At 41.2% G+C, this 26,180-nt stretch overlaps 1 protein-coding gene across 3 annotated transcripts in view; it reads left to right on the top strand.

The window, feature by feature from the left end:
• The window catches only part of ccdc92ba (coiled-coil domain containing 92Ba), a 114,264-nt gene extending 88,310 nt beyond the window's left edge, over positions 1–25,954 (top strand). For all 3 annotated transcript variants that reach the window (XM_057839515.1, XM_057839513.1, XM_057839514.1), the window contains one exon: positions 24,625–25,954. In XM_057839515.1, the coding sequence (XP_057695498.1) occupies positions 24,625–25,337 (713 nt within the window). In that variant the 3' untranslated portion in view covers positions 25,338–25,954. The remainder of the gene's footprint in view (positions 1–24,624) is intronic.
• The last annotated feature ends 226 nt before the right edge of the window (positions 25,955–26,180 follow it).

The raw sequence follows: 26,180 nt of genomic DNA, 5'->3' as shown, positions 1-26,180 counted from the left end.
GAGTGGATACGTTGTGCAAAAACTGCTCCAAAAAGTCTCTTGCACCCATATTCCAAACCCAACAGGAAATCGGGTATTAGGGATTGAATCTTGCACAACATGGCATTTTTGTCTAAAACCAGCATGCACGTTTGACACCATTACGCCGAGGCAGTAAGTTGAATGCTCCTCAAAATTGGTCAGACTATTATTGACACATATGAGATGTTAGGTTATCAAAATGGTGACATTTCATTCACGGCCCTTTCCTGGCCAGGGGAGCAAATGTGTCTTATTTTTGACAATACAATTCAGTAAATGACTATAAGTCGCGGTTTTTTTCATATTTTGCTTTGGGGTGCGACTTATACTCAGCAGCGACTTATGTGTGAAATTATTAACACATTATGATAAAATTTCCCATGTTATTTTGGTGTTTTGGACTAATGGTTTTGTAAACTTGTTAGCATGCTATAGTTATCTGAATAACTCTTAATAGCTATGGCCACGTTCGCGTTCTGCCTTTGGCAATGTATGTTCAATTGTATAATTGACTTTTTTAAATTGAAATGGATGCATTTAGTTTGTGGCGCTTTCACGCCCACCTGGGAGCGCACTCGCACTTGTTTACGTGAAGAAGAGCGCTCGCACACCAGAAGAAGACAGACAGCTACGTAGCTCTGAGTGAGTGAGTGAGTGAGTGAGTGAGTGAGTGAGTGAGTGAGTGAGTGAGTGAGTGAGTGAGTGAGTGAGTGAGTGAGTGAGTGAGTGAGTGAGTGAGTGAGTGAGTGAGTGAGTGAGTGAGTGAGTGGGCGAGTTAGCGAGAGGGAAAGACGGCTGCGAAGCTACGTTCATTGTTTATGCTTTTAAAATATCTCTACAGAGGCAACGCCTGCGTGTATCATCTTTTCTGTTGTTGTTGTGTGTTTTCCACCCGCGAGCGGACACTTACAGCCAGTTGTGTGGTTGTTTGAATGGTGTGCTAATGCTAGCGAACGCATGCTAATCTGTTATGTTATTGCTGCAATAGTACCTAATTATCATTTATTTACGTTGATGTGAACCTGTTTGCTATCGAGGACCAAATTGATTCAACAAATTATGCGGACGTCCAGCATTGTCTTTTTGGAGTTCGCTGTATATAGCCAGGACCGAGCGGTAGCGTCCTGGTGAGGACAGTATATTCGCATTTCGTTGTTAATGCACTGTACACTGTAGATTTATTCAGCATGTTGTTCTCTATTGTATTTTTATATTAAACTGCCTTTCAAGATGACATATCTGTTCTATGTGTTGGATTTTATCAAGTAAATTTCCCCCAAAATTGCGACTTATACTCTGGTAAGACTTATATATGTTTTTTTTCTCTTTGTTGGGCATTTTCTGGCTTGTGCGACTTATACTCAGGTGCGACTTGTAGTCCGAAAAATACGGTAATAACTTCCTGATTGAAGGTGCAATCTTTTTCATATTTGGCATGAATGTGAAGTATTTCAGCCTGCACATGACTTTATTGAAATATGACTCATTACGCCTGGCGCCCCCTAGTGGGAACAGGAAACACACTTTTAATTAAATAGAAAGGCTCCTGCTTCTCAGGGTCAAAAATCAATTGACCTCAAACCTGAATCAGCGGAGCCTTAAGACATGTGTTCAGGTGCCTGATCAACAATTTTGTTTCGTTAAAGCAGAGGGGTCCAAAAGGAAAGTCATAATGACCGTGTTCAGGTGCCTAATAAACAATTTTGTTTTGTTAAAGCAGAGGGGTCCCATAGGAAAGTCATAATGACCGTCGCCATTTTCTCTCCCCACTAATTCTGAACATTCAGACATGCAATATATCTGCCTGGATATCTGTCTGTTGTCGACTGCCACCGCCCCGACCTGCCTGCCCTTCGACTTTGTTTGACGTCCGAGTTGCGCCATACGCGAGGGCCCGTTCAGTCCTGCTTGCAGGGCTAGTTATTATTAGGGCCCGAGCACTAGGCGTGCGAAGGCCCTATTGTAATGCAAAGGATTATTATTATTATTAGGGCCCGAGCACTAGACGTGCGAAGGCCCTATTGTAATGCAAAGGATTATTATTATTAGGGCCCGAGCACTAGGCGTGCGAAGGCCCTATTGTAATGCAAAGGATTATTATTATTATTATTATTATTATTATTCTTCTTTCTTCATGGCAAATGAAAATGGCCAATTTGGAGGCCTGAACATGCACGAAAAGTCACCAAAATTTGCACATACGTGCAGATTCGCGTAAAATTTGATAATCTAGCGTCGTTTTGAAAAAATTTCAAAAAATGGCTCAGTGGCGCCCCCTTGACCCTTAAAATTTTCAAAAAGGCCTCTCCTCTCAGGTTTTCAACGTAGAGCGATGAAATTTGGGGAGTAGATACCTTATGCCTAACTGTTCAAAAAAGCCTCTTGCACCCATATTCCAAATCCGACAGGAAATCGGATATTTTGGATCAAATGTGAAATTTTTTCGGTTCACAGTTGGAGTTTACGTTTGGAGGCCTGAACATGCACGAAAACTCACCAAAATTTGCACATACATGCAACTTTGCGTAAATTTTGATAATCTACAAAAAAATTTAACAAAATCGCTCAGTGGCGCCCCCTTGAAATTTTCAAAAAGGCCTGTCCTATTAGGTTTTTTCAACGTAGAATGATGAAATTTGGTGAGTCGATACATTGTGTAAAACTGCTCCAAAAAGTCTCTTGCACCCATATTCCAAACCCAACAGGAAGCCGGAAATTTTGGATCAAATGTGAAATTTTATCGATTTACATTTGAGACCTTGTCGCTGAAGAAAATAGTTGGATCGTCTTCAAAATTGGTCAGACTATTCAGGAGACATATGAGATCTTAAGTTTTCAAAATGGTGAGTTTTCACTCAAGGGTCTGACCTGGGCGTGGTCCCAAAGTCAGCCATTTTTGGGCAAAATTCCAAATTCAGAATATGATTAAAAACTCGGTGATACAACGTTCAATCTTTTTCATTTCTAGCATGTATATGAGATATCCCAGCCTGAACACGACTGCATTGAAATATTACCCATTAGGCCTGGCGCCCCCTAGTGGAAACAGGAAATGGCCTTCTTTACGAGACAGGCTCCTCCTCCAAGGGAAAAAAATCTATTGACCTCAAACCTGTTTCAGGGGAGCCTCAAGACATGTGTTCAGGTCCCTGATGAAAAATATTGAGGTTTCGTTGAAGCGGAGAGGTCCAAACTGGAAGTGAAAATGACCGTCAACAATTTGTCTCGCCAAAAATTTTGAACAGTCATAACTCGGCAGATATGCAACATATCTGCGCCAAACTTTCCGTGTTTGTTGAGAGTCATACCCTGAAGGTTCTTGTAGGGGTCATTTGCATCAACTCTACAGTGCCCACTAGTGGCGACAGAAAGAAGTTTTAAAAAAGGCCTTTCCTATTGGGTTTTTTCAACATAGAGCAAGGAAATTTGGGGAGTAGATACCTTATGCAAAACTGCTCCAAAAAGTCTCTTGCACCCATATTCCAAATCCAACAGGAAATCGGGTATTTTGGATCGAATGTGAAATTTTCATGGGTTCACAGTAAGAGTTTACATTTGGAGGCTTGAATATGCATAAAAACTCACCAAAATTTGCACATACATGCGGCTTTGGATAACGTTCGATAATCTTGCAACGTTACGAAACAATTTAACAAAATGGCTCAGTGGCGCCCCCTTGAAATTTTCAAAAAGGCCTCTCCATTTAGGTTTTTCTAACATAGAGTGATGAAATTTGGAGAGTCAAAACTTTGTGCAAAACTGCTCCAAAAAGTCTCTTGCACACACATTCCAAATCCTACAGGAAATCGGGTATTTTGGATTGAATGTGAACTTTTTATCGATTTACAGTGTGCACATTTTACACCTTGGCACCTAGGGAATTAGTTTGATCATTCTCAAAATTGGTGAGACTGTTCATGAGGCATATGAAATCTTAAGTTATAAAAATGGCGTGTTTTCATTCACGGGCCTCACCTGGGCGGGGCGCCAAATTCTTCCATTTTTTCGCCAAAACACCGAATTCGGAAAATGACTGATAACTCCCTCATACAACGTTCAATCTATTTGAAATCTGGCATGTGTGTGAGGTATACCAGCCTGAGCAGGACTGGATTGAAAATGTATCATTTGTGCCTGGCGCCTCCTAGTGGGAACAGGAAATGCCCTTTTTTACGGGACACACTCCTCCTCTAAAGGGAAAAAATCAATCTACCTCAAACCTGCATAAGGGAAACCTTAAGACCTGTCTTCAGGTGCCTGATGAAAAATATTGAAGTTTCGTTGAAGCGGAGGGGTCCAAACAGGAAAGTGAAAATGACTGTCAACAATTTTTCTCTCCAAAAACTTTGAACAGTCATAACTCGGCAGATATACAAGATATCTGCGCCAAACTTCCCGTGCTTGTTGAGAGTCATACCCTGAAGGGCCTTGTAGGGGTCATTTGCATCAACCCTACAGCGCCAACTAGTGGCGATAGAAAGTCACTCGTTTTTCCAAAACATGTCCAGTTCTTTTCATGTTGGTCATTGTAGTTTCAAGACCTATTAAAATACTTTTTTACGGCCCATGTCCACGTGTCTCTGTCTGTTGCCGTGACGACCCTTTGTTCGCCATTTAAAGGAAATTTTTTTTTTCAGAGACTCAGGGAACTTATGGAGCCACAATAGTTGGCACACTTGGTCGAATTGGCCCAGTTAGAAGATTAATTTTGGTTTTGAATAAGGGCTTGGCTGCACAGCTCAGTAGTGGCTCCTTTTTTGTAGTACTCTCTCCAATAGGGGTTTTTATCTCTTGGGTGTGGGAATTTAAATAGGCGACTTTCGAGCATGTTAGGTTCTAATGAGATGATTAGAGAGGAGGATCTCCCACCACCCTGACCTGCACACAGTCCGAGTTGCGTGACGTCCGAGTTGCGTTAGATTGCGAGGGCCCGTTCAGTCCTGCTTGCAGGCCTAGTTATTAGGGCCCGAGCACTCAGCGTGCGAAGGCCCTATTGTTTTGCAAAGGATTATTATTATTATTATTATTATTATTATTATTATTATTATTATTATTATTCTTTTTTCAGGGCAAATGAAAATGGCCAATTTGGAGGCCTGAACATGCACGAAAAGTCACCAAAATTTGCACATACGTGCGGCTTCGCGTAAATTTCGATAATCTTGTGTCGTTTTGAAAAAATGTCAAAAAATGGCTCAGTGGCGCCCCCTTTACCCTTAAAATTTTCAAAAAGGCCTCTCCTCTCAGGTTTTCAACGTAGAGCGATGAAATTTGGGGAGTAGATACCTTATGCCTAACTGTTCAAAAAAGCCTCTTGCACCCATATTCCAAATCCGACAGGAAATCGGATATTTTGGATCAAATGTGAAATTTTTTCGGTTCACAGTTGGAGTTTACGTTTGGAGGCCTGAACATGCACGAAAACTCACCAAAATTTGCACATACATGCAACTTTGCGTAAATTTTGATAATCTACAAAAAAATTTAACAAAATCGCTCAGTGGCGCCCCCTTGAAATTTTCAAAAAGGCCTGTCCTATTAGGTTTTTTCAACGTAGAATGATGAAATTTGGTGAGTCGATACATTGTGTAAAACTGCTCCAAAAAGTCTCTTGCACCCATATTCCAAACCCAACAGGAAGCCGGAAATTTTGGATCAAATGTGAAATTTTATCGATTTACATTTGAGACCTTGTCGCTGAAGAAAATAGTTGGATCGTCTTCAAAATTGGTCAGACTATTCAGGAGACATATGAGATCTTAAGTTTTCAAAATGGTGAGTTTTCACTCAAGGGTCTGACCTGGGCGTGGTCCCAAAGTCAGCCATTTTTGGGCAAAATACCAAATTCAGAATATGATTAAAAACTCGGTGATACAACGTTCAATCTTTTTCATTTCTAGCATGTATATGAGATATCCCAGCCTGAACACGACTGCATTGAAATATTACCCATTAGGCCTGGCGCCCCCTAGTGGAAACAGGAAATGGCCTTCTTTACGAGACAGGCTCCTCCTCCAAGGGAAAAAAATCTATTGACCTCAAACCTGTTTCAGGGGAGCCTCAAGACATGTGTTCAGGTCCCTGATGAAAAATATTGAGGTTTCGTTGAAGCGGAGAGGTCCAAACTGGAAGTGAAAATGACCGTCAACAATTTGTCTCGCCAAAAATTTTGAACAGTCATAACTCGGCAGATATGCAACATATCTGCGCCAAACTTTCCGTGTTTGTTGAGAGTCATACCCTGAAGGTTCTTGTAGGGGTCATTTGCATCAACTCTACAGTGCCCACTAGTGGCGACAGAAAGAAGTTTTAAAAAAGGCCTTTCCTATTGGGTTTTTTCAACATAGAGCAAGGAAATTTGGGGAGTAGATACCTTATGCAAAACTGCTCCAAAAAGTCTCTTGCACCCATATTCCAAATCCAACAGGAAATCGGGTATTTTGGATCGAATGTGAAATTTTCATGGGTTCACAGTAAGAGTTTACATTTGGAGGCTTGAATATGCATAAAAACTCACCAAAATTTGCACATACATGCGGCTTTGGATAACGTTCGATAATCTTGCAACGTTACGAAACAATTTAACAAAATGGCTCAGTGGCGCCCCCTTGAAATTTTCAAAAAGGCCTCTCCATTTAGGTTTTTCTAACATAGAGTGATGAAATTTGGAGAATCAAAACTTTGTGCAAAACTGCTCCAAAAAGTCTCTTGCACACACATTCCAAATCCTACAGGAAATCGGGTATTTTGGATTGAATGTGAACTTTTTATCGATTTACAGTGTGCACATTTTACACCTTGGCACCTAGGGAATTAGTTTGATCATTCTCAAAATTGGTGAGACTGTTCATGAGGCATATGAAATCTTAAGTTATAAAAATGGCGTGTTTTCATTCACGGGCCTCACCTGGGCGGGGCGCCAAATTCTTCCATTTTTTCGCCAAAACACCGAATTCGGAAAATGACTGATAACTCCCTCATACAACGTTCAATCTATTTGAAATCTGGCATGTGTGTGAGGTATACCAGCCTGAGCAGGACTGGATTGAAAATTTACCATTTGTGCCTGGCGCCTCCTAGTGGGAACAGGAAATGCCCTTTTTTACGGGACACACTCCTCCTCTAAAGGGAAAAAATCAATCTACCTCAAACCTGCATAAGGGAAACCTTAAGACCTGTCTTCAGGTGCCTGATGAAAAATATTGAAGTTTCGTTGAAGCGGAGGGGTCCAAACAGGAAAGTGAAAATGACTGTCAACAATTTTTCTCTCCAAAAACTTTGAACAGTCATAACTCGGCAGATATACAAGATATCTGCGCCAAACTTCCCGTGCTTGTTGAGAGTCATACCCTGAAGGGCCTTGTAGGGGTCATTTGCATCAACCCTACAGCGCCAACTAGTGGCGATAGAAAGTCACTCGTTTTTCCAAAACATGTCCAGTTCTTTTCATGTTGGTCATTGTAGTTTCAAGACCTATTAAAATACTTTTTTACGGCCCATGTCCACGTGTCTCTGTCTGTTGCCGTGACGACCCTTTGTTCGCCATTTAAAGGAAATTTTTTTTTTCAGAGACTCAGGGAACTTATGGAGCCACAATAGTTGGCACACTTGGTCGAATTGGCCCAGTTAGAAGATTAATTTTGGTTTTGAATAAGGGCTTGGCTGCACAGCTCAGTAGTGGCTCCTTTTTTGTAGTACTCTCTCCAATAGGGGTTTTTATCTCTTGGGTGTGGGAATTTAAATAGGCGACTTTCGAGCATGTTAGGTTCTAATGAGATGATTAGAGAGGAGGATCTCCCACCACCCTGACCTGCACACAGTCCGAGTTGCGTGACGTCCGAGTTGCGTTAGATTGCGAGGGCCCGTTCAGTCCTGCTTGCAGGCCTAGTTATTATTATTATTATTATTATTATTCTTCTTTCTTCATGGCAAATGAAAATGGCCAATTTGGAGGCCTGAACATGCACGAAAAGTCACCAAAATTTGCACATACGTGCAGATTCGCGTAAATTTCGATAATCTTGCGTCGTTTTGAAAAAATGTCAAAAAATGGCTCAGTGGCGCCCCCTTGACCCTTAAAATTTTCAAAAAGGCCTCTCCTCTCAGGTTTTCAACGTAGAGCAATGAAATTTGGGGAGTAGATACCTTATGCCTAACTGTTCAAAAAAGCCTCTTGCACCCATATTCCAAATCCAACAGGAAATCGGGTATTTTGGATCGAATGTGAAATTTTTTCGGTTCACAGTTGGAGTTTACGTTTGGAGGCTTGAACATGCACGAAAACTCACCAAAATTTGCACATACATTCAACTTTGCGTAAATTTTGATAATCTACAAAAAAATTTAACAAAATGGCTCAGTGGCGCCCCCTTGAAATTTTCAAAAAGGCCTCTCCTATTAGGTTTTTTCAACGTAGAACAATGAAATTTAGTGAGTCGATACATTGTACAAAACTGCTCCAAAAAGTCTCTTGCACCCATATTCCAAACCCAACAGGAAGCTGGAAATTTTGGGTCAAATGCGAAATTTTATCGATTTACATTTGAGACCTTGTCGCTGAAGGATAAAGTTGGATCGTCTTCAAAATTGGTCAGACTATTCAGGAGACCTATGAGATCTTAAGTTTTCAAAATGGTGTGTTTTCATTCAAGGGTCTGGCCTGGGCGTGGTCCCAAAGTCGGCCATTTTTAGGCAAAATACCAAATTCAGAAAATGATTAAAAACTCCGTGATCCAACGTTCAATCTTTTTCATTTTTAGCATGTTTATGAGATATCCCAGCCTGAACACGACTGCATTGAAATATTACCCATTAGGCCTGGCGCCCCTAGTGGAAACAGGAAATGGCCTTCTTTACGAGACAGGCTCCTCCTCCAAGGGAAAAAAATCTATTGACCTCAAACCTGTTTCAGGGGAGCCTCAAGACATGTGTTCAGGTGCCTGATGAAAAATATTGAGGTTTCGTTGAAGCGGAGAGGTCCAAACTGGAAGTGAAAATGACCGTCAACAATTTGTCTCGCCAAAAACTTTGAACAGTCATAACTCGGCAGATATGCAACATATCTGCGCCAAACTTTCCGTGTTTGTTGAGAGTCATACCCTGAAGGTTCTTGTAGGGGTCATTTGCATCAACTCTACAGTGCCAACTAGTGGCGACAGAAAGAAGTTTTAAAAAAGGCCTTTCCTGTTGGGTTTTTTCAACATAGAGCAAGGAAATTTGGGAAGTAGATACCTTATGCCTAACTGCTCAAAAAAGCCTCTTGCACCCATATTCCAAATCCAACAGAAAATCGGGTATTTTGGATCAAATGTGAAATTTCTGTCCATTTCTAGTACAGTTTACATTTGGAGGCCTGGACATGCACGAAAACTCACCAAATTTTGCACATACATGCGGCTTTGTGTGGATTTCGATAATCTCTCAACGTTACAAAAAAATGTAACAAAATGGCTCAGTGGCGCCCCCTTGAATTTTTCAAAAAGGCGTTTCCTATTAGGTTTTTTTAACGTAGAGCAATGAAATTTGGGGAGTCGATACCTTGTGCAAAACTGCTCCAAAAAGTCTCTTGCACCCATATTCCAAACCCAACAGGAAATCGGGTATTTTGGATCGGATGTGAAATTTTTATCAATTAACAGGGTGCACATTTGAGACCTTGTCACAGAGGGAATCAATTGGATCATCTTCAAAATTGGTTAGACAATTCAGGAGACCTATGAAATCTAAACTTTTCAAAATGGTGTGTTTTCATTCATGGGTCTGACCTGGGCGTGGTGCCAAAGTCGGCCATTTTTTCGGCAAAATGACAAATTCAGGAAAGGACTAATAGCTCCTTGAAACAACGTTCAATCTTTTTCATATCTGGCATGTATGTGCGGGATCCCACCCTGAACACGAGTGCATTGAAATATTACTCATTAGGCCTAGCGCCCCCTAGTGGGAACAGGAAATGCCTTTTTTACGAAACAGGCTCCTCCTCCAAGGAAAAAAAAATCTATTCACCTCAAACCTGCATCAGGGGAGCCTGAAGACATGTGTTCAGGTGCCTGATGAAAAATACTGAGGTTTGGTTGAAGCAGAAGGGTCCAACAGGAGAAGTAAAAATGACTGAAGCCATTTCGTCTCACCACAAGTTTTGAACAGTCATAACTTCTACAACATATCTGCGCCAAACATATCGTGCTTGTTGAGTCATAGTCTGAAGGGTCCTGTAGGGGTCATTTGCATCAACCCTACAGCGCCAACTAGTGGCAATAGAAAGTCACTCATTTTTTTAAATATATGTCCAGTTCTTTTCAGGTTGGTCATTGTAGTTTCAAGACCTTTTAAAATACTTATTTTACGGCCCATGTCCACATGTCTCTGTCTGTTGCTGTGATGACCCTTTATTCGCTCCTTTTTTGTAGTCCTCTGTCCAATAGGGGTTTTTATCTCTTAGGTGTGTGAATGTAAAGAGGCAACTTTCGCGCATGTTAGGTTCTAATGAGATGATTAGAGAGGACGATCTGCCACCACCCTGACCTGCACACTGTCCGAGTTGCGTGACGTCCGAGTTGCGCTAGATTGCGAGGGCCCGTTCAGTCCTGCTTGCAGGCCTAGTTATTAGGGCCCGAGCACTAGGCGTGCGAAGGCCCTATTGTAATGCAAAGGATTATTATTATTATTATTATTATTATTCTTCTTTCTTCATGGCAAATGAAAATGGCCAATTTGGAGGCCTGAACATGCACGAAAAGTCACCAAAATTTGCACATACGTGCAGATTCGCGTAAAATTTGATAATCTAGCGTCGTTTTGAAAAAATTTCAAAAAATGGCTCAGTGGCGCCCCCTTGACCCTTAAAATTTTCAAAAAGGCCTTTCCTCTCAGGTTTTCAATGTAGAGCGATGAAATTTGGGGAGTAGATACCTTATGCCTAACTGTTCAAAAAAGCCTCTTGCACCCATATTCCAAATCTGACAGGAAATCGGATATTTTGGATCAAATGTGAAATTTTTTCGGTTCACAGTTGGAGTTTACGTTTGGAGGCCTGAACATGCACGAAAACTCACCAAAATTTGCACATACATGCAACTTTGCGTAAATTTTGATAATCTACAAAAAAATTTAACAAAATCGCTCAGTGGCGCCCCCTTGAAATTTTCAAAAAGGCCTGTCCTATTAGGTTTTTTCAACGTAGAATGATGAAATTTGGTGAGTCGATACATTGTGTAAAACTGCTCCAAAAAGTCTCTTGCACCAATATTCCAAACCCAACAGGAAGCCGGAAATTTTGGATCAAATGTGAAATTTTATCGATTTACATTTGAGACCTTGTCGCTGAAGAAAATAGTTGGATCGTCTTCAAAATTGGTCAGACTATTCAGGAGACATATGAGATCTTAAGTTTTCAAAATGGTGAGTTTTCACTCAAGGGTCTGACCTGGGCGTGGTCCCAAAGTCGGCCATTTTTGGGCAAAATACCAAATTCAGAAAATGATTAAAAACTCCGTGATACAACGTTCAATCTTTTTCATTTCTAGCATGTATATGAGATATCCCAGCCTGAACACGACTGCATTGAAATATTACCCATTAGGCCTGGCGCCCCCTAGTGGAAACAGGAAATGGCCTTCTTTACGAGACAGGCTCCTCCTCCAAGGGAAAAAAATCTATTGACCTCAAACCTGTTTCAGGGGAGCCTCAAGACATGTGTTCAGGTCCCTGATGAAAAATATTGAGGTTTCGTTGAAGCGGAGAGGTCCAAACCGGAAGTGAAAATGACCGTCAACAATTTGTCTCGCCAAAAACTTTGAACAGTCATAACTCGGCAGATATGCAACATATCTGCGCCAAACTTTCCGTGTTTGTTGAGAGTCATACCCTGAAGGTTCTTGTAGGGGTCATTTGCATCAACTCTACAGTGCCAACTAGTGGCGACAGAAAGAAGTTTTAAAAAAGGCCTTTCCTATTGGGTTTTTTCAACATAGAGCAAGGAAATTTGGGGAGTAGATACCTTATGCAAAACTGCTCCAAAAAGTCTCTTGCACCCATATTCCAAATCCAACAGGAAATCGGGTATTTTGGATCGAATGTGAAATTTTCATGGGTTCACAGTAAGAGTTTACATTTGGAGGCTTGAATATGCATAAAAACTCACCAAAATTTGCACATACATGCGGCTTTGGATAACGTTCGATAATCTTGCAATGTTACAAAAAAATGTAACAAAATGGCTCACTGGCGCCCCCTTGAAATTTTCAAAAAGGCCTCTCCATTTAGGTTTTTTCAACGTAGAGGGATGAAATTCGGAGAGTCAATACCTTGTACAAAACTGCTCCAAAAAGTCTCTTGCATGCATATTCCAAACCCAACAGGAAATCGGGTATTTTTGATTGAATGTGAAATTTTTATCGATTTACAGTGTGCACATTTTACACCTTGGCACCTAGGGAATTAGTTTGATCATTCTCAAAATTGGCGAGCCTGTTCATGAGGCATATGAAATCTTAATTTATCAAAATGGTGTGTTTTCATTCACGGGCCTGACCTGGGCGGGGTGCCAAAGTCGGCCATTTTTTCGCCAAAACACCGAATTCGGAAAATGACTGATAACTCCCTCATACAACGTTCAATCTATTTTAAATCTGGCATGTGTGTGAGGTATACTAGCCTGAGCAGGACTGGATTGAAAATTTACCATTTGTGCCTGGCGCCTCCTAGTGGGAACAGGAAATGCCCTTTTTTACGGGACACACTCCTCCTCTAAAGGGAAAAAATCAATCTACCTCAAACCTGCAAAAGGGAAGCCTTAAGACCTGTCTTCAGGTGCCTGATGAAAAATATTGAAGTTTCGTTGAAGCGGAGGGATCCAAACAGGAAAGTGAAAATGACTGTCAACAATTTTTCTCTCCAAAAACTTTGAACAGTCATAACTCGGCAGATATACAACATATCTGCGCCAAACTTCCCGTGCTTGTTGAGAGTCATACCCTGAAGGGCGTTGTAGGGGTCATTTGCATCAACCCTACAGCGCCAACTAGTGGCAATAGAAAGTCACTCGTTTTTCCAATACATGTCCAGTTCTTTTCAGGTTGGTCATTGTAGTTTCAAGACCTATTAAAATACTTATTTACGGCCCATGTCCACGTGTCTCTGTCTGTTGCCGTGACGACCCTTTGTTCGCCATTTAAAGGAAATATTTTTTTTCAGAGACTCAGGCAGCTTATAGAGCCACACTATTTGGCACACTTGGTCGAATAGGCCCAGTTAGAAGATTAATTTGGTTTTGAATAAGGGCTTGGCTGCACAGCTCAGTAGTTGCTCCTTTTTTGTAGTACTCTCTCCAATAGGGTTTTTTATCTCTTGGGTGTGGTAATGTAAATAGGCGACTTTCGTGCATGTTAGGTTCTAATGAGATGATTACAGAGGAGGATCTGCCACCACCCTGACCCGCACACAGTCCGAATTGCGTGACGTCCGAGTTGCGCTAGATTGCGAGGGCCCGTTCAGTCCTGCTTGCAGGCCTAGTTATTATTATTATTATTATTCTTTTTTCAGGGCAAATGAAAATGGCCAATTTGGAGGCCTGAACATGCACGAAAAGTCACCAAAATTTGCACATACGTGCGGCTTTGCGTAAATTTCGATAATCTTGTGTCGTTTTGAAAAAATGTCAAAAAATGGCTCAGTGGCGCCCCCTTGACCCTTAAAATTTTCAAAAAGGCCTCTCCTCTCAGGTTTTCAACGTAGAGCGATAAAATTTGGGGAGTAGATACCTTATGCCTAACTGTTCAAAAAAGCCTCTTGCACCCATATTCCAAATCCAACAGGAAATCGGATATTTTGGATCAAATGTGAAATTTTTATCGGTTCACAGTTGGAGTTTACATTTGGAGGCCTGAACATGCACGAAAACTCACCAAAATTTGCACATACATGCAACTTTGCGTAAATTTTGATAATCTACAAAAAAATTTAACAAAATGGCTCAGTGGCGCCCCCTTGAAATTTTCAAAAAGGCCTTTCCTATTAGGTTTTTTCAACGTAGAACGATGAAATTTGGCAAGTCGATACATTGTGCAAAACTGCTCCAAAAAGTCTCTTGCACCCATATTCCAAACCCAACAGGAAATCGGGTATTTTGGATCGAATGTGAAATTTTCATGGGTTCACAGTAAGAGTTTACATTTGGAGGCTTGAATATGCATAAAAACTCACCAAAATTTGCACATACATGCGGCTTTGGATAACGTTCGATAATCTTGCAACGTTACGAAACAATTTAAGAAAATGGCTCAGTGGCGCCCCCTTGAAATTTTCAAAAAGGCCTCTCCATTTAGGTTTTTCTAACATAGAGTGATGAAATTTGGAGAGTCAAAACTTTGTGCAAAACTTCTCCAAAAAGTCTCTTGCACACACATTCCAAATCCTACAGGAAATCGGGTATTTTGGATTGAATGTGAACTTTTTATCGATTTACAGTGTGCACATTTTACACCTTGGCACCTAGGGAATTAGTTTGATCATTCTCAAAATTGGCGAGACTGTTCATGAGGCATATGAAATCTTAAGTTATAAAAATGGTGTGTTTTCATTCACGGGCCTGACCTGGGCGGGGCGCCAAATTCTTCCATTTTTTCGGCAAAACACCGAATTCGGAAAATGACTGATAACTCCCTCATACAACGTTCAATCTATTTTAAATCTGGCATGTGTGTGAGGTATACCAGCCTGAGCAGGACTGGATTGAAAATTTACCATTTGTGCCTGGCGCCTCCTAGTGGGAACAGGAAATGCCCTTTTTTACGGGACACACTCCTCCTCTAAAGGGAAAAAATCAATCTACCTCAAACCTGCATAAGGGAAACCTTAAGACCTGTCTTCAGGTGCCTGATGAAAAATATTGAAGTTTCGTTGAAGCGGAGGGGTCCAAACAGGAAAGTGAAAATGACTGTCAACAATTTTTCTCTCCAAAAACTTTGAACACTCATAACTCGGCAGATATACAAGATATCTGCGCCAAACTTCCCGTGCTTGTTGAGAGTCATACCCTGAAGGGCCTTGTAGGGGTCATTTGCATCAACCCTACAGCGCCAACTAGTGGCGATAGAAAGTCACTCGTTTCTCCAAAACATGTCCAGTTCTTTTCATGTTGGTCATTGTAGTTTCAAGACCTATTAAAATACTTTTTTACGGCCCATGTCCACGTGTCTCTGTCTGTTGCCGTGACGACCCTTTGTTCGCCATTTAAAGGAAATATTTTTTTTTAGAGACTCAGGGAGCTTATAGAGCCACAATAGTTGGCACACTTGGTCGAATTGGCCCAGTTAGAAGATTAATTTTGGTTTTGAATAAGGGCTTGGCTGCACAGCTCAGTAGTGGCTCCTTTTTTGTAGTACTCTCTCCAATAGGGGTTTTTATCTCTTGGGTGTGGGAATGTAAATAGGCGACTTTCGAGCATGTTAGGTTCTAATGAGATGATTAGAGAGGAGGATCTGCCACCACCCTGACCTGCACACAGTCCGAGTTGCGTGACGTCCGAGTTGCGCTAGATTGCGAGGGCCCGTTCAGTCCTGCTTGCAGGCCTAGTTATTATTATTATTATTCTTCTTTCTTCATGGCAAATGAAAATGGCCAATTTGGAGGCCTGAACATGCACGAAAAGTCACCAAAATTTGCACATACGTGCAGATTCGCGTAAATTTCGATAATCTTGCGTCGTTTTGAAAAAATGTCAAAAAATGGCTCAGTGGCGCCCCCTTGACCCTTAAAATTTTCAAAAAGGCCTCTCCTCTCAGGTTTTCAACGTAGAGCAATGAAATTTGGGGAGTAGATACCTTATGCCTAACTGCTCAAAAAAGCCTCTTGCACCCATATTCCAAATTCAACAGGAAATCGGTTATTTTGGATCGAATCTGAAATTTTTTCGGTTCACAGTTGGAGTTCACATTTGGAGGCCTGAACATGCACGAAAACTCACCAAAATGTGCACATATGTTCAACTTTGCGTAAATTTTGATAATCTTTGAAAAAAATTAACAAAAAGGCTCAGTGGCGCCCCCTTGAAATTTTCAAAAAGGCCTGTCCTATTAGGTTTTTTCAACGTAGAATGATGAAATTTGGTGAGTCGATACATTGTGTAAAACTGCTCCAAAAAGTCTCTTGCACCTATATTCCAAATCCAACAGGAAGTCTGAAATTTTGGATCAAATGCGAAATTTTATTGATTTACATTTGAGACCTTGTCGCTGAAGAAAATAGTTGGATCGTCTTCAAAATTGGTCAGACTATTCAGGAGACATATGAGATCTTAAGTTTTCAAAATGGTGAGTTTTCATCCAAGGGTCTGGCCTGGGCGTAGTCCCAAAGTTGGCCATTTTTAGGCAAAATACCAAATTCAGAAAATGATTAAAAACTCCGTGATACAACGTTCAATCTTTTTCATTTCTAGCATGTATATGAGATATCCCAGCCTGAACACGACTGCATTGAAATATTACTCATTAGGCCTGGCGCCCCCTAGTGGGAACAGGAAATGGCATTCTTTACGAGAGAGGATCCTCCTCCAAGGGAAAAAAATCTATTGACCTCAAACCTGTTTCAGGGGAGCCTCAAGACATGTGTTCAGGTGCCTGATGAAAAATATTTAGGTTTCGTTGAAGCGGAGAGGTCCAAACTGGAAGTGAAAATGACCGTCAACAATTTGTCTCGCCAAAAACTTTGAACAGTCATAACTCGGCAGATATGCAACATATCTGCGCCAAACTTTCCGTGTTTGTTGAGAGTCATACCCTGAAGGTTCTTGTAGGGGTCATTTGCATCAACTCTACAGTGCCAACTAGTGGCGACAGAAAGAAGTTTTAAAAAAGGCCTTTCCTATTGGGTTTTTTCAACATAGAGCGAGGAAATTTGGGGAGTAGATACCTTATGCAAAACTGCTCCAAAAAGTCTCTTGCACCCGTATTCCAAATCCAACAGGAAATCGGGTATTTTGGATCAAATGTGAAATTTTTATCGGTTCACAGTAGGAGTTTACATTTGGAGGCTTGAACATGCACGAAAACTCACAAAAATTTCGACATACATGCGGCTTTGCATAACGTTCAATAATCTTGCAACGTTACGAAAACATGTAACAAAATGGCTCACTGGCGCCCCCTTGAAATTTTCAAAAAGGCCTCTCCATTTAGGTTTTTCTAACATAGAATGATGAAATTTGGAGAGTCAAAACTTTGTGCAAAACTGCTCCAAAAAGTCTCTTGCACACACATTCCAAATCCTACAGGAAATCGGGTATTTTGGATTGAATGTGAACTTTTTATCGATTTACAGTGTGCACATTTTACACCTTGGCACCTAGGGAATTAGTTTGATCATTCTCAAAATTGGTGAGACTGTTCATGAGGCATATGAAATCTTAAGTTATAAAAATGGTGTGTTTTCATTCACGGGCCTGACCTGAGCGGGCGGCCAAAGTCGGCCATTTTTTCGCCAAAACACCGAATTCGGAAAATGACTGATAACTCCCTCATACAACCTTCAATCTATTTTAAATCTGCCATGTGTGTGAGGTATACCAGCCTGAGCAGGACTGGATTGAAAATTTACCATTTGTGCCTGGCGCCTCCTAGTGGGAACAGGAAATGCCCTTTTTTACGGGACACACTCCTCCTCTAAAGGGAAAAAATCAATCTACCTCAAACCTGCATAAGGGAAACCTTAAGACCTGTCTTCAGGTGCCTGATGAAAAATATTGAAGTTTCGTTGAAGCGGAGGGGTCCAAACAGGAAAGTGAAAATGACTGTCAACAATTTTTCTCTCCAAAAACTTTGAACAGTCATAACTCGGCAGATATACAAGATATCTGCGCCAAACTTCCCGTGCTTGTTGAGAGTCATACCCTGAAGGGCCTTGTAGGGGTCATTTGCATCAACCCTACAGCGCCAACTAGTGGCGATAGAAAGTCACTCGTTTTTCCAAAACATGTCCAGTTCTTTTCATGTTGGTCATTGTAGTTTCAAGACCTATTAAAATACTTTTTTACGGCCCATGTCCACGTGTCTCTGTCTGTTGCCGTGACGACCCTTTGTTCGCCATTTAAAGGAAATATTTTTTTTCAGAGACTCAGGGAGCTTATAGAGCCACAATAGTTGGCACACTTGGTCGAATTGGCCCAGTTAGAAGATTAATTTTGGTTTTGAATAAGGGCTTGGCTGCACAGCTCAGTAGTGGCTCCTTTTTTGTAGTACTCTCTCCAATAGGGGTTTTTATCTCTTGGGTGTGGGAATGTAAATAGGCGACTTTCGAGCTTGTTAGGTTCTAATGAGATGATTAGAGAGGAGGATCTGCCGCCACCACCCTGACCTGCACACAGTCCGAGTTGCGTAACGTCCGACTTGTGCTAGATTGCGAGGGCCCGTTCAGTCCTGCTTGCAGGCCTAGTTATTATTTTTTTTCAGGGCAAATGAAAATGGCCAATTTGGAGGCCTGAACATGCACGAAAAGTCACCAAAATTTGCACATACGTGCGGCTTTGCGTAAATTTCGATAATCTTGTGTCGTTTTGAAAAAATGTCAAAAAATGGCTCAGTGGCGCCCCCTTTACCCTTAAAATTTTCAAAAAGGCCTCTCCTCTCAGGTTTTCAACGTAGAGCAATGAAATTTGGGGAGTAGATACCTTATGCCTAACTGTTCAAAAAAGCCTCTTGCACCCATATTCCAAATCCAACAGGAAATCGGATATTTTGGATCAAATGTGAAATTTTTATCGGTTCACAGTTGGAGTTTACATTTGGAGGCCTGAACATGCACGAAAACTCACCAAAATTTGCACATACATGCAACTTTACGTAAATTTTGATAATCTACAAAAAAATTTAACAAAATGGCTCAGTGGCGCCCCCTTGAAATTTTCAAAAAGGCCTTTCCTATTAGGTTTTTTCAACGTAGAACGATGAAATTTGGCGAGTCGATACATTGTGCAAAACTGCTCCAAAAAGTCTCTTGCACCCATATTCCAAACCCAACAGGAAGCCGGAAATTTTGGATCAAATGTGAAATTTTATCGATTTACATTTGAGACCTTGTCGCTGAAGAAAATAGTTGGATCGTCTTCAAAATTGGTCAGACTATTCAGGAGACATATGAGATCTTAAGTTTTGAAAATGGTGAGTTTTCACTCAAGGGTCTGACCTGGGCGTGGTCCCAAAGTTGGCCATTTTTGGGCAAAATACCAAATTCAGAAAATGATTAAAAACTCCGTGATACAACGTTCAATCTTTTTCATTTCTAGCATGTATATGAGATATCCCAGCCTGAACACGACTGCATTGAAATATTACCCATTAGGCCTGGCGCCCCCTAGTGGGAACAGGAAATGGCCTTCTTTACGAGACAGGCTCCTCCTCCAAGGGAAAAAAATCTATTGACCTCAAACCTGTTTCAGGGGAGCCTCAAGACATGTGTTCAGGTCCCTGATGAAAAATATTGAGGTTTCGTTGAAGCGGAGAGGTCCAAACTGGAAGTGAAAATGACCGTCAACAATTTGTCTCGCCAAAAATTTTGAACAGTCATAACTCGGCAGATATGCAACATATCTGCGCCAAACTTTCCGTGTTTGTTGAGAGTCATACCCTGAAGGTTCTTGTAGGGGTCATTTGCATCAACTCTACAGTGCCAACTAGTGGCGACAGAAAGAAGTTTTAAAAAAGGCCTTTCCTATTGGGTTTTTTCAACATAGAGCAAGGAAATTTGGGGAGTAGATACATTATGCAAAACTGCTCCAAAAAGTCTCTTGCACCCATATTCCAAATCCAACAGGAAATCGGGTATTTTGGATCGAATGTGAAATTTTCATGGGTTCACAGTAAGAGTTTACATTTGGAGGCTTGAATATGCATAAAAACTCACCAAAATTTGCACATACATGCGGCTTTGGATAACGTTCGATAATCTTGCAACGTTACGAAACAATTTAACAAAATGGCTCAGTGGCGCCCCCTTGAAATTTTCAAAAAGGCCTCTCCATTTAGGTTTTTCTAACATAGAGTGATGAAATTTGGAGAGTCAAAACTTTGTGCAAAACTGCTCCAAAAAGTCTCTTGCACACACATTCCAAATCCTACAGGAAATCGGGTATTTTGGATTGAATGTGAACTTTTTATCGATTTACAGTGTGCACATTTTACACCTTGGCACCTAGGGAATTAGTTTGATCATTCTCAAAATTGGTGAGACTGTTCATGAGGCATATGAAATCTTAAGTTATAAAAATGGTGTGTTTTCATTCACGGGCCTGACCTGGGCGGGGCGCCAAATTCTTCCATTTTTTCGCCAAAACACCGAATTCGGAAAATGACTGATAACTCCCTCATACAACGTTCAATCTATTTTAAATCTGGCATGTGTGTGAGGTATACCAGCCTGAGCAGGACTGGATTGAAAATTTACCATTTGTGCCTGGCGCCTCCTAGTGGGAACAGGAAATGCCCTTTTTTACGGGACACACTCCTCCTCTAAAGGGAAAAAATCAATCTACCTCAAACCTGCATAAGGGAAACCTTAAGACCTGTCTTCAGGTGCCTGATGAAAAATATTGAAGTTTCGTTGAAGCGGAGGGGTCCAAACAGGAAAGTGAAAATGACTGTCAACAATTTTTCTCTCCAAAAACTTTGAACAGTCATAACTCGGCAGATATACAAGATATCTGCGCCAAACTTCCCGTGCTTGTTGAGAGTCATACCCTGAAGGGCCTTGTAGGGGTCATTTGCATCAACCCTACAGCGCCAACTAGTGGCGATAGAAAGTCACTCGTTTTTCCAAAACATGTCCAGTTCTTTTCATGTTGGTCATTGTAGTTTCAAGACCTATTAAAATACTTTTTTACGGCCCATGTCCACGTGTCTCTGTCTGTTGCCGTGACGACCCTTTGTTCGCCATTTAAAGGAAATATATTTTTTTCAGAGACTCAGGGAGCTTATAGAGCCACAATAGTTGGCACACTTGGTCGAATTGGCCCAGTTAGAAGATTAATTTGGTTTTGAATAAGGGCTTGGCTGCACAGCTCAGTAGTGGCTCCTTTTTTGTAGTACTCTCTCCAATAGGGGTTTTTATCTCTTGGGTGTGGGAATGTAAAGAGGCGACTTTCGAGCTTGTTAGGTTCTAATGAGATGATTAGAGAGGAGGATCTGCCACCACCCTGACCTGCACACAGTCCGAGTTGCGTGACGTCCGAGTTGCGCTAGATTGCGAGGGCCCGTTCAGTCCTGCTTGCAGGCCTAGTTTATAATATATAATACATAACATTAATTCACATGTACATTACTGCATTAATAAATAATTATTAATGTATACTGGTACTAGTAAGTGATTGTTATTTTAAAATGGGGAAACATTGCTCTGTGAGTCCTTGGGTGCTGCTAACCTAACCTTAAGAATGGTATTATTTCACGTGAACGTACCTCATAAGTATTGCTTAACCTTAACTAACCACTACTGAGTTTTTTGGACCCTTATTGTAAAGTATAGCACATGTGTCCCTTAACTCAGAAACTATAAATGCTTAAGTTAAAAAACCCTATATAGGCCTATATATATTTTTAAATTTACCCAACCATTAGTCTGGTTATGCATTAACTAATGCACTAACTAATGCTTTAACTCGTTTTAATTAATACTGTATATTAATAAATGTTAGATAAGCAATTATATTACTTATTCTAATGTTAAAAATTAATTATTGTCTAAAAATGCTTTAACTAATGTTAATTAAGGGACCTTTATTGTAAAGTGTTACCCACTCCTTGAGTCCAACTGTGGTTTATTTTCTACATAAACAAATTTTAGAGTCGTACACTTTATTGGACTCTGTCCACAAATATCGACAACATAAATAGTTTGCATAATATACAGTTGTGTTCAAAATAATTCAACCCCTATTGCTGTAGTTTTGTAGCAAGTCTGACATTTTTTCTCATTCGTAAACAGATCAAATAAACAAGAGGTGTTTGTCAATATGACAGGTCTTAATTTGACCTGATGGTGAAATAAATGTCACACTACAACACCATACTGCAGCAGGGGTTGAATGATTTTGAAAACTGTAGACAACTTTGTTAAAGTATTTTCTAATTTGTATACTTACAAATAATATGTGACCGGTTCACTGTTTTAAGAACGCCTGTAACCTATCACTTTTCACTCGTGGAATTTCAAGCAGTCATTTTTGTTTTTTAACTGAATAGTTACAATGGGAAATTAGAGCCACACTCACTGCATGCACTATTTAAAATTCATAAAAACCCAAGACAACATTAAAGCTGTAGTGTGAACTAATTTCTTTACTTGTGACCCTATTTGGCATGTGAAGTAATTAAACATTGTCCACCAAATAAAGCATGAAAAAATAATTTATATGTTGTATATTTGACAAAATAATCGCGTTTCCGAAGTTCGAGCCTGAAAGGGGACGAACCCGGAAGTGATACGTCACACCGGGAACAGCGTTGGCAGCTCCATACATACGGCCGCCATACAAAGCCCTTCAAACAATGATTCAAACAGCGATATAAGCGATAGACCGAGCGCAAGGGAGGAGATCCAAGTTTTTGAAGAGTTGGAGGAAGAAGAGGAGCTTGGAATTTTATGTTGGATCTAACATGTATTAGCCTGATCAGCTAATCAGAATGCAAACAGTTTGCCTAGACTACCTGACATGGAATAGATACAAGACCCATCGAGATTATAACATTGGTAAGATATAGGCTGTTATTATTTTTATGATTTGAAGATGCAGGCATTTGCACATAATGTTATATTTTTGTCTATCTGATGACATTGTTAAAAAAAATAATAATCAGACTTCATGTTCATTTTGGCAGATCCGGCAGCTCTCGTGCATATAAAATAATAATATAAAAACGTTAGGGGGAAAGAAGGAGATGAGTCTTTGATGGCTTTCTCCACTTTATTGTGGCAACAATTGAAAACAATAGCGGACTGCCGCCACATTCGACCGCGAAGTTTTGCTTCTCGCCGATCTCCTCGCCTCCCACTCCAGCGTCTCTTAAACTGATTGTGCATAGTGTCTTGTTATGAGCTTTTTGTTTACAAATGTATCGAACACACGATGCGCTGACAACCTTGTCTCTTTATTAACACATGGAGCAGTTCTTATGGAAAAGTTAGAACACAGCTCGGCACAGCTCTCGGCAGGAATTGGCGTATAATGGCGTGAGGAAATGTAGTTTTTTCACACAAGCGAACAGATTACAAAGCACCACTTCAGTGTTGTCCTGAGACTACATTTCCCATGATTCACTGCGTGACCTGCGCGCTCGCTGATTCGCTGCGAGATTGACTCAATGGCTACGCTAAACCAACACGCTATTTTTCAGCTGTCACCTGTCAGCGGCTCTCATAAAACACAAACTAGAAGCCTATCATGCGATCACCGTGAACGCTGAACTGTCCATAAGCAATGCAATGCTTGAAGCATGAAGGTGGAAATACATAATACAAATACAAATAAATGTGCACAAACTAACCGGTGGTGTCTCTTACAGCAACGTGACCGTGAATTACCGCGACGCCGACCCGTTTATATGCACATCCACACCCGTTTCCCGATTGACAGTGGATTAACCCTTTCGGACATGATCGTAGATGACGCACAATTTAAACACGCTTAACCTAGCGAACGCAACAACAACTATGATCGGGGATTTCCACGAGTTAACTTTCGGCTAACGTCGCTAGCTTATACTGTTCAATTCCACAACAGTATGCAGCTATGCTTTGACAAAGTCATCAGTCATCTATCCAAAAATCACACTTACTTTTTGGCAAATCCTTGATCATAAGCAGACCGGTTAAGGAAGCAGGCATCTTCGAAGTGTTTGCAGCAGAGAACACTACTCGATGATGGCGTGAAATTCATTCGCTTCGTGCGAACGAAAGATGTCCATTTACGTGCCCTGCTATCCTTTGGCCACTCATACAACTTTTCGTTTGAGCGAGAACAAAACATCGCCACACACCGCTGTGGCATCTTACCGAGAAGCAATGCAACAAACAATACTGTTCTATGGTGGACTTCCCTCGCATGTCTAGGTGTGACGTAATTTCCGAAGATTGCCGAAGAAAAGCATTTTCGTTGTCAAGGGCGTTGCTATGGGTTAAACAAAGAATCTGGAAGGGTTGCGTTAAAAAAAATAATGAAAATATGCTTATAATTGTTTAGCCATTGATATTATTCAAAAACATGGTTGGCCAACCTTACTTCAAAGTTCCCCTTTAACACACAAGGATCATGCTCATGCAAAACTTGCTGTTGACTACAGCTCTTGTCCAGACTCTCAGAGGCATACTCGTTGGCATCACTGTCTGACAAACACTAAAAGACAGCATATTTTTGTTTGATGGTTAAAAAAGCACAACTAGTACTTTGTGTCTCGCCGTTTTATGGCTTTTTAACCATTGTGGGTGGATTGGGAAAGTATCCCCTCTTTTCATTTTAGTTTCTTTTCAAAGTGGCATTGACGTCATATGAATGAGCATTTTCATCCAAATCTTGTGAAACATTTTTGGTCTGACATCCCTTCCTTTGGTCTTTGCCTTTTTCAGAAATACAAGAAGAAGAAGACCTGCTGGAGGTCCGCTGCAGGGACATAGAAGATCGTCTGTCCGAGCAGGAGTACACCATAGGAGAGATTCGCAAAGAGCTGAGCCACAAGGGTGCGTTGGTAGGAGCTCTTCGAGCCAATCTGAAAGAAAAAGAGCGCCACTTTCTGGAGGAGCTCAAACGGCGAAGCCACTGCTCCACAGTCTTAAACACGGAGCTGCAGAAACAAACTGAGGTGGCGGCATACCTTTCCTTCCAGCTGCACGCTGCCAAGCAGAAGTTGCACCACCAGCGTCTGCAGCAGAGGCACACGCTCCTGACCAGAGGATCTGGTCAGGGCCTCCAGTTCGGAAGCGAGCACAACTCCCCCCAACAGTTGCTCGCAGGGCCCGCCAGTCCCTCTCCCGTGGTCAAACCCAAGCGCAAGAGCACAAGAACCTCCTCCAGAATGGAGCGCGCCCGTGAGTGTGTACCCATGGAGAAAGTGACGGGCCCCGCCGAGCCTGCCGCCATGCCGGACCCAGCCCTCTTCCTTCATCCGTGGAGGTTCCGAGTGCGCTCCAGACAAACGCAGAGACCAGCTCCACTTGGTGTAGAACGAGAGGATGAAAATGAAGGAGTCACTCAGCAAGTGCCAGTGGTTGCTCAAGAAGATGCAAACATACTCGTCTCTGCAACTGGAGCGCCCCCTGCTGCTGGAGCACCAGCAGATTAGCAAATTAGATTAGCCTCAGAAAGCTATTTTGTTGTCTTGCATCTTGACTGAAGTACATCATAGACCAGGAATGGGCAAATTGTGGCTCTGGGGCTAAACATGGCCCACCCAAGCATTTATATTTTCAAAACTCCTGTCATATTTTTTGCAATGATTTATCTCAGTTTCACCCCACAATTGGTTAACGTCTTTATTCTGTTTTTTTTTTTTTTGCTTCATTTAATTGAATAACTGGTTTATTCATTTATTGTACATAAGATTTGCAACATGTTACTGATATATTTGTATTTTTTAAATATAGTTATTTTGTTTTATTATACACACATTAAGAAATGGAAAATGATATACACATAAAATTATTTACATTTTTATACTCTAGTCTTAACCTCATCTCAGAATGAACTGAGCCATGTGTCCATTTTAAAATCAGATGTGATCCTTGAGCACTCAACCCCCTACCCCCTTTACCCCTCAATGTTATGAACTTAACTAGATACAAAACTCAGTACATGTCACTTTAAGTCTGTCCTTGATTCAACTGGAAGGATGTGTTTACGCGGGTGTCACTTGTATACTGTGGGGCCTTAATAGTAAAGCAATCCCTTTTTTGAGTCCAACTGCGGGTGCAGCCATTTTGGGAGGACAAGCTTTTATTTTGTGTCGCCGTGACCAACTGTGACCTTTAAAGGTGACCCATAAATCAGCCTGACACTGTGTTCGTGTGACCTTGAAGACGAGTGACAGCTGAAACTATATCTGAAGCATGTCTGAGTCTGCCACCAGACGACTGCAAATACCCAAAAATTTGAAGTCGTACCTTTTGACTGGTGAAATTCTGTAACA

The sequence above is a fragment of the Corythoichthys intestinalis genome, chromosome 6, assembly GCF_030265065.1.
Source record: "Corythoichthys intestinalis isolate RoL2023-P3 chromosome 6, ASM3026506v1, whole genome shotgun sequence".
Classification (NCBI taxonomy): Eukaryota; Metazoa; Chordata; class Actinopteri; order Syngnathiformes; family Syngnathidae; genus Corythoichthys; species Corythoichthys intestinalis.
The sequence above is the reverse complement of the archived record's forward strand: the minus strand, read 5'-3'. Positions and strand labels throughout refer to the sequence as shown.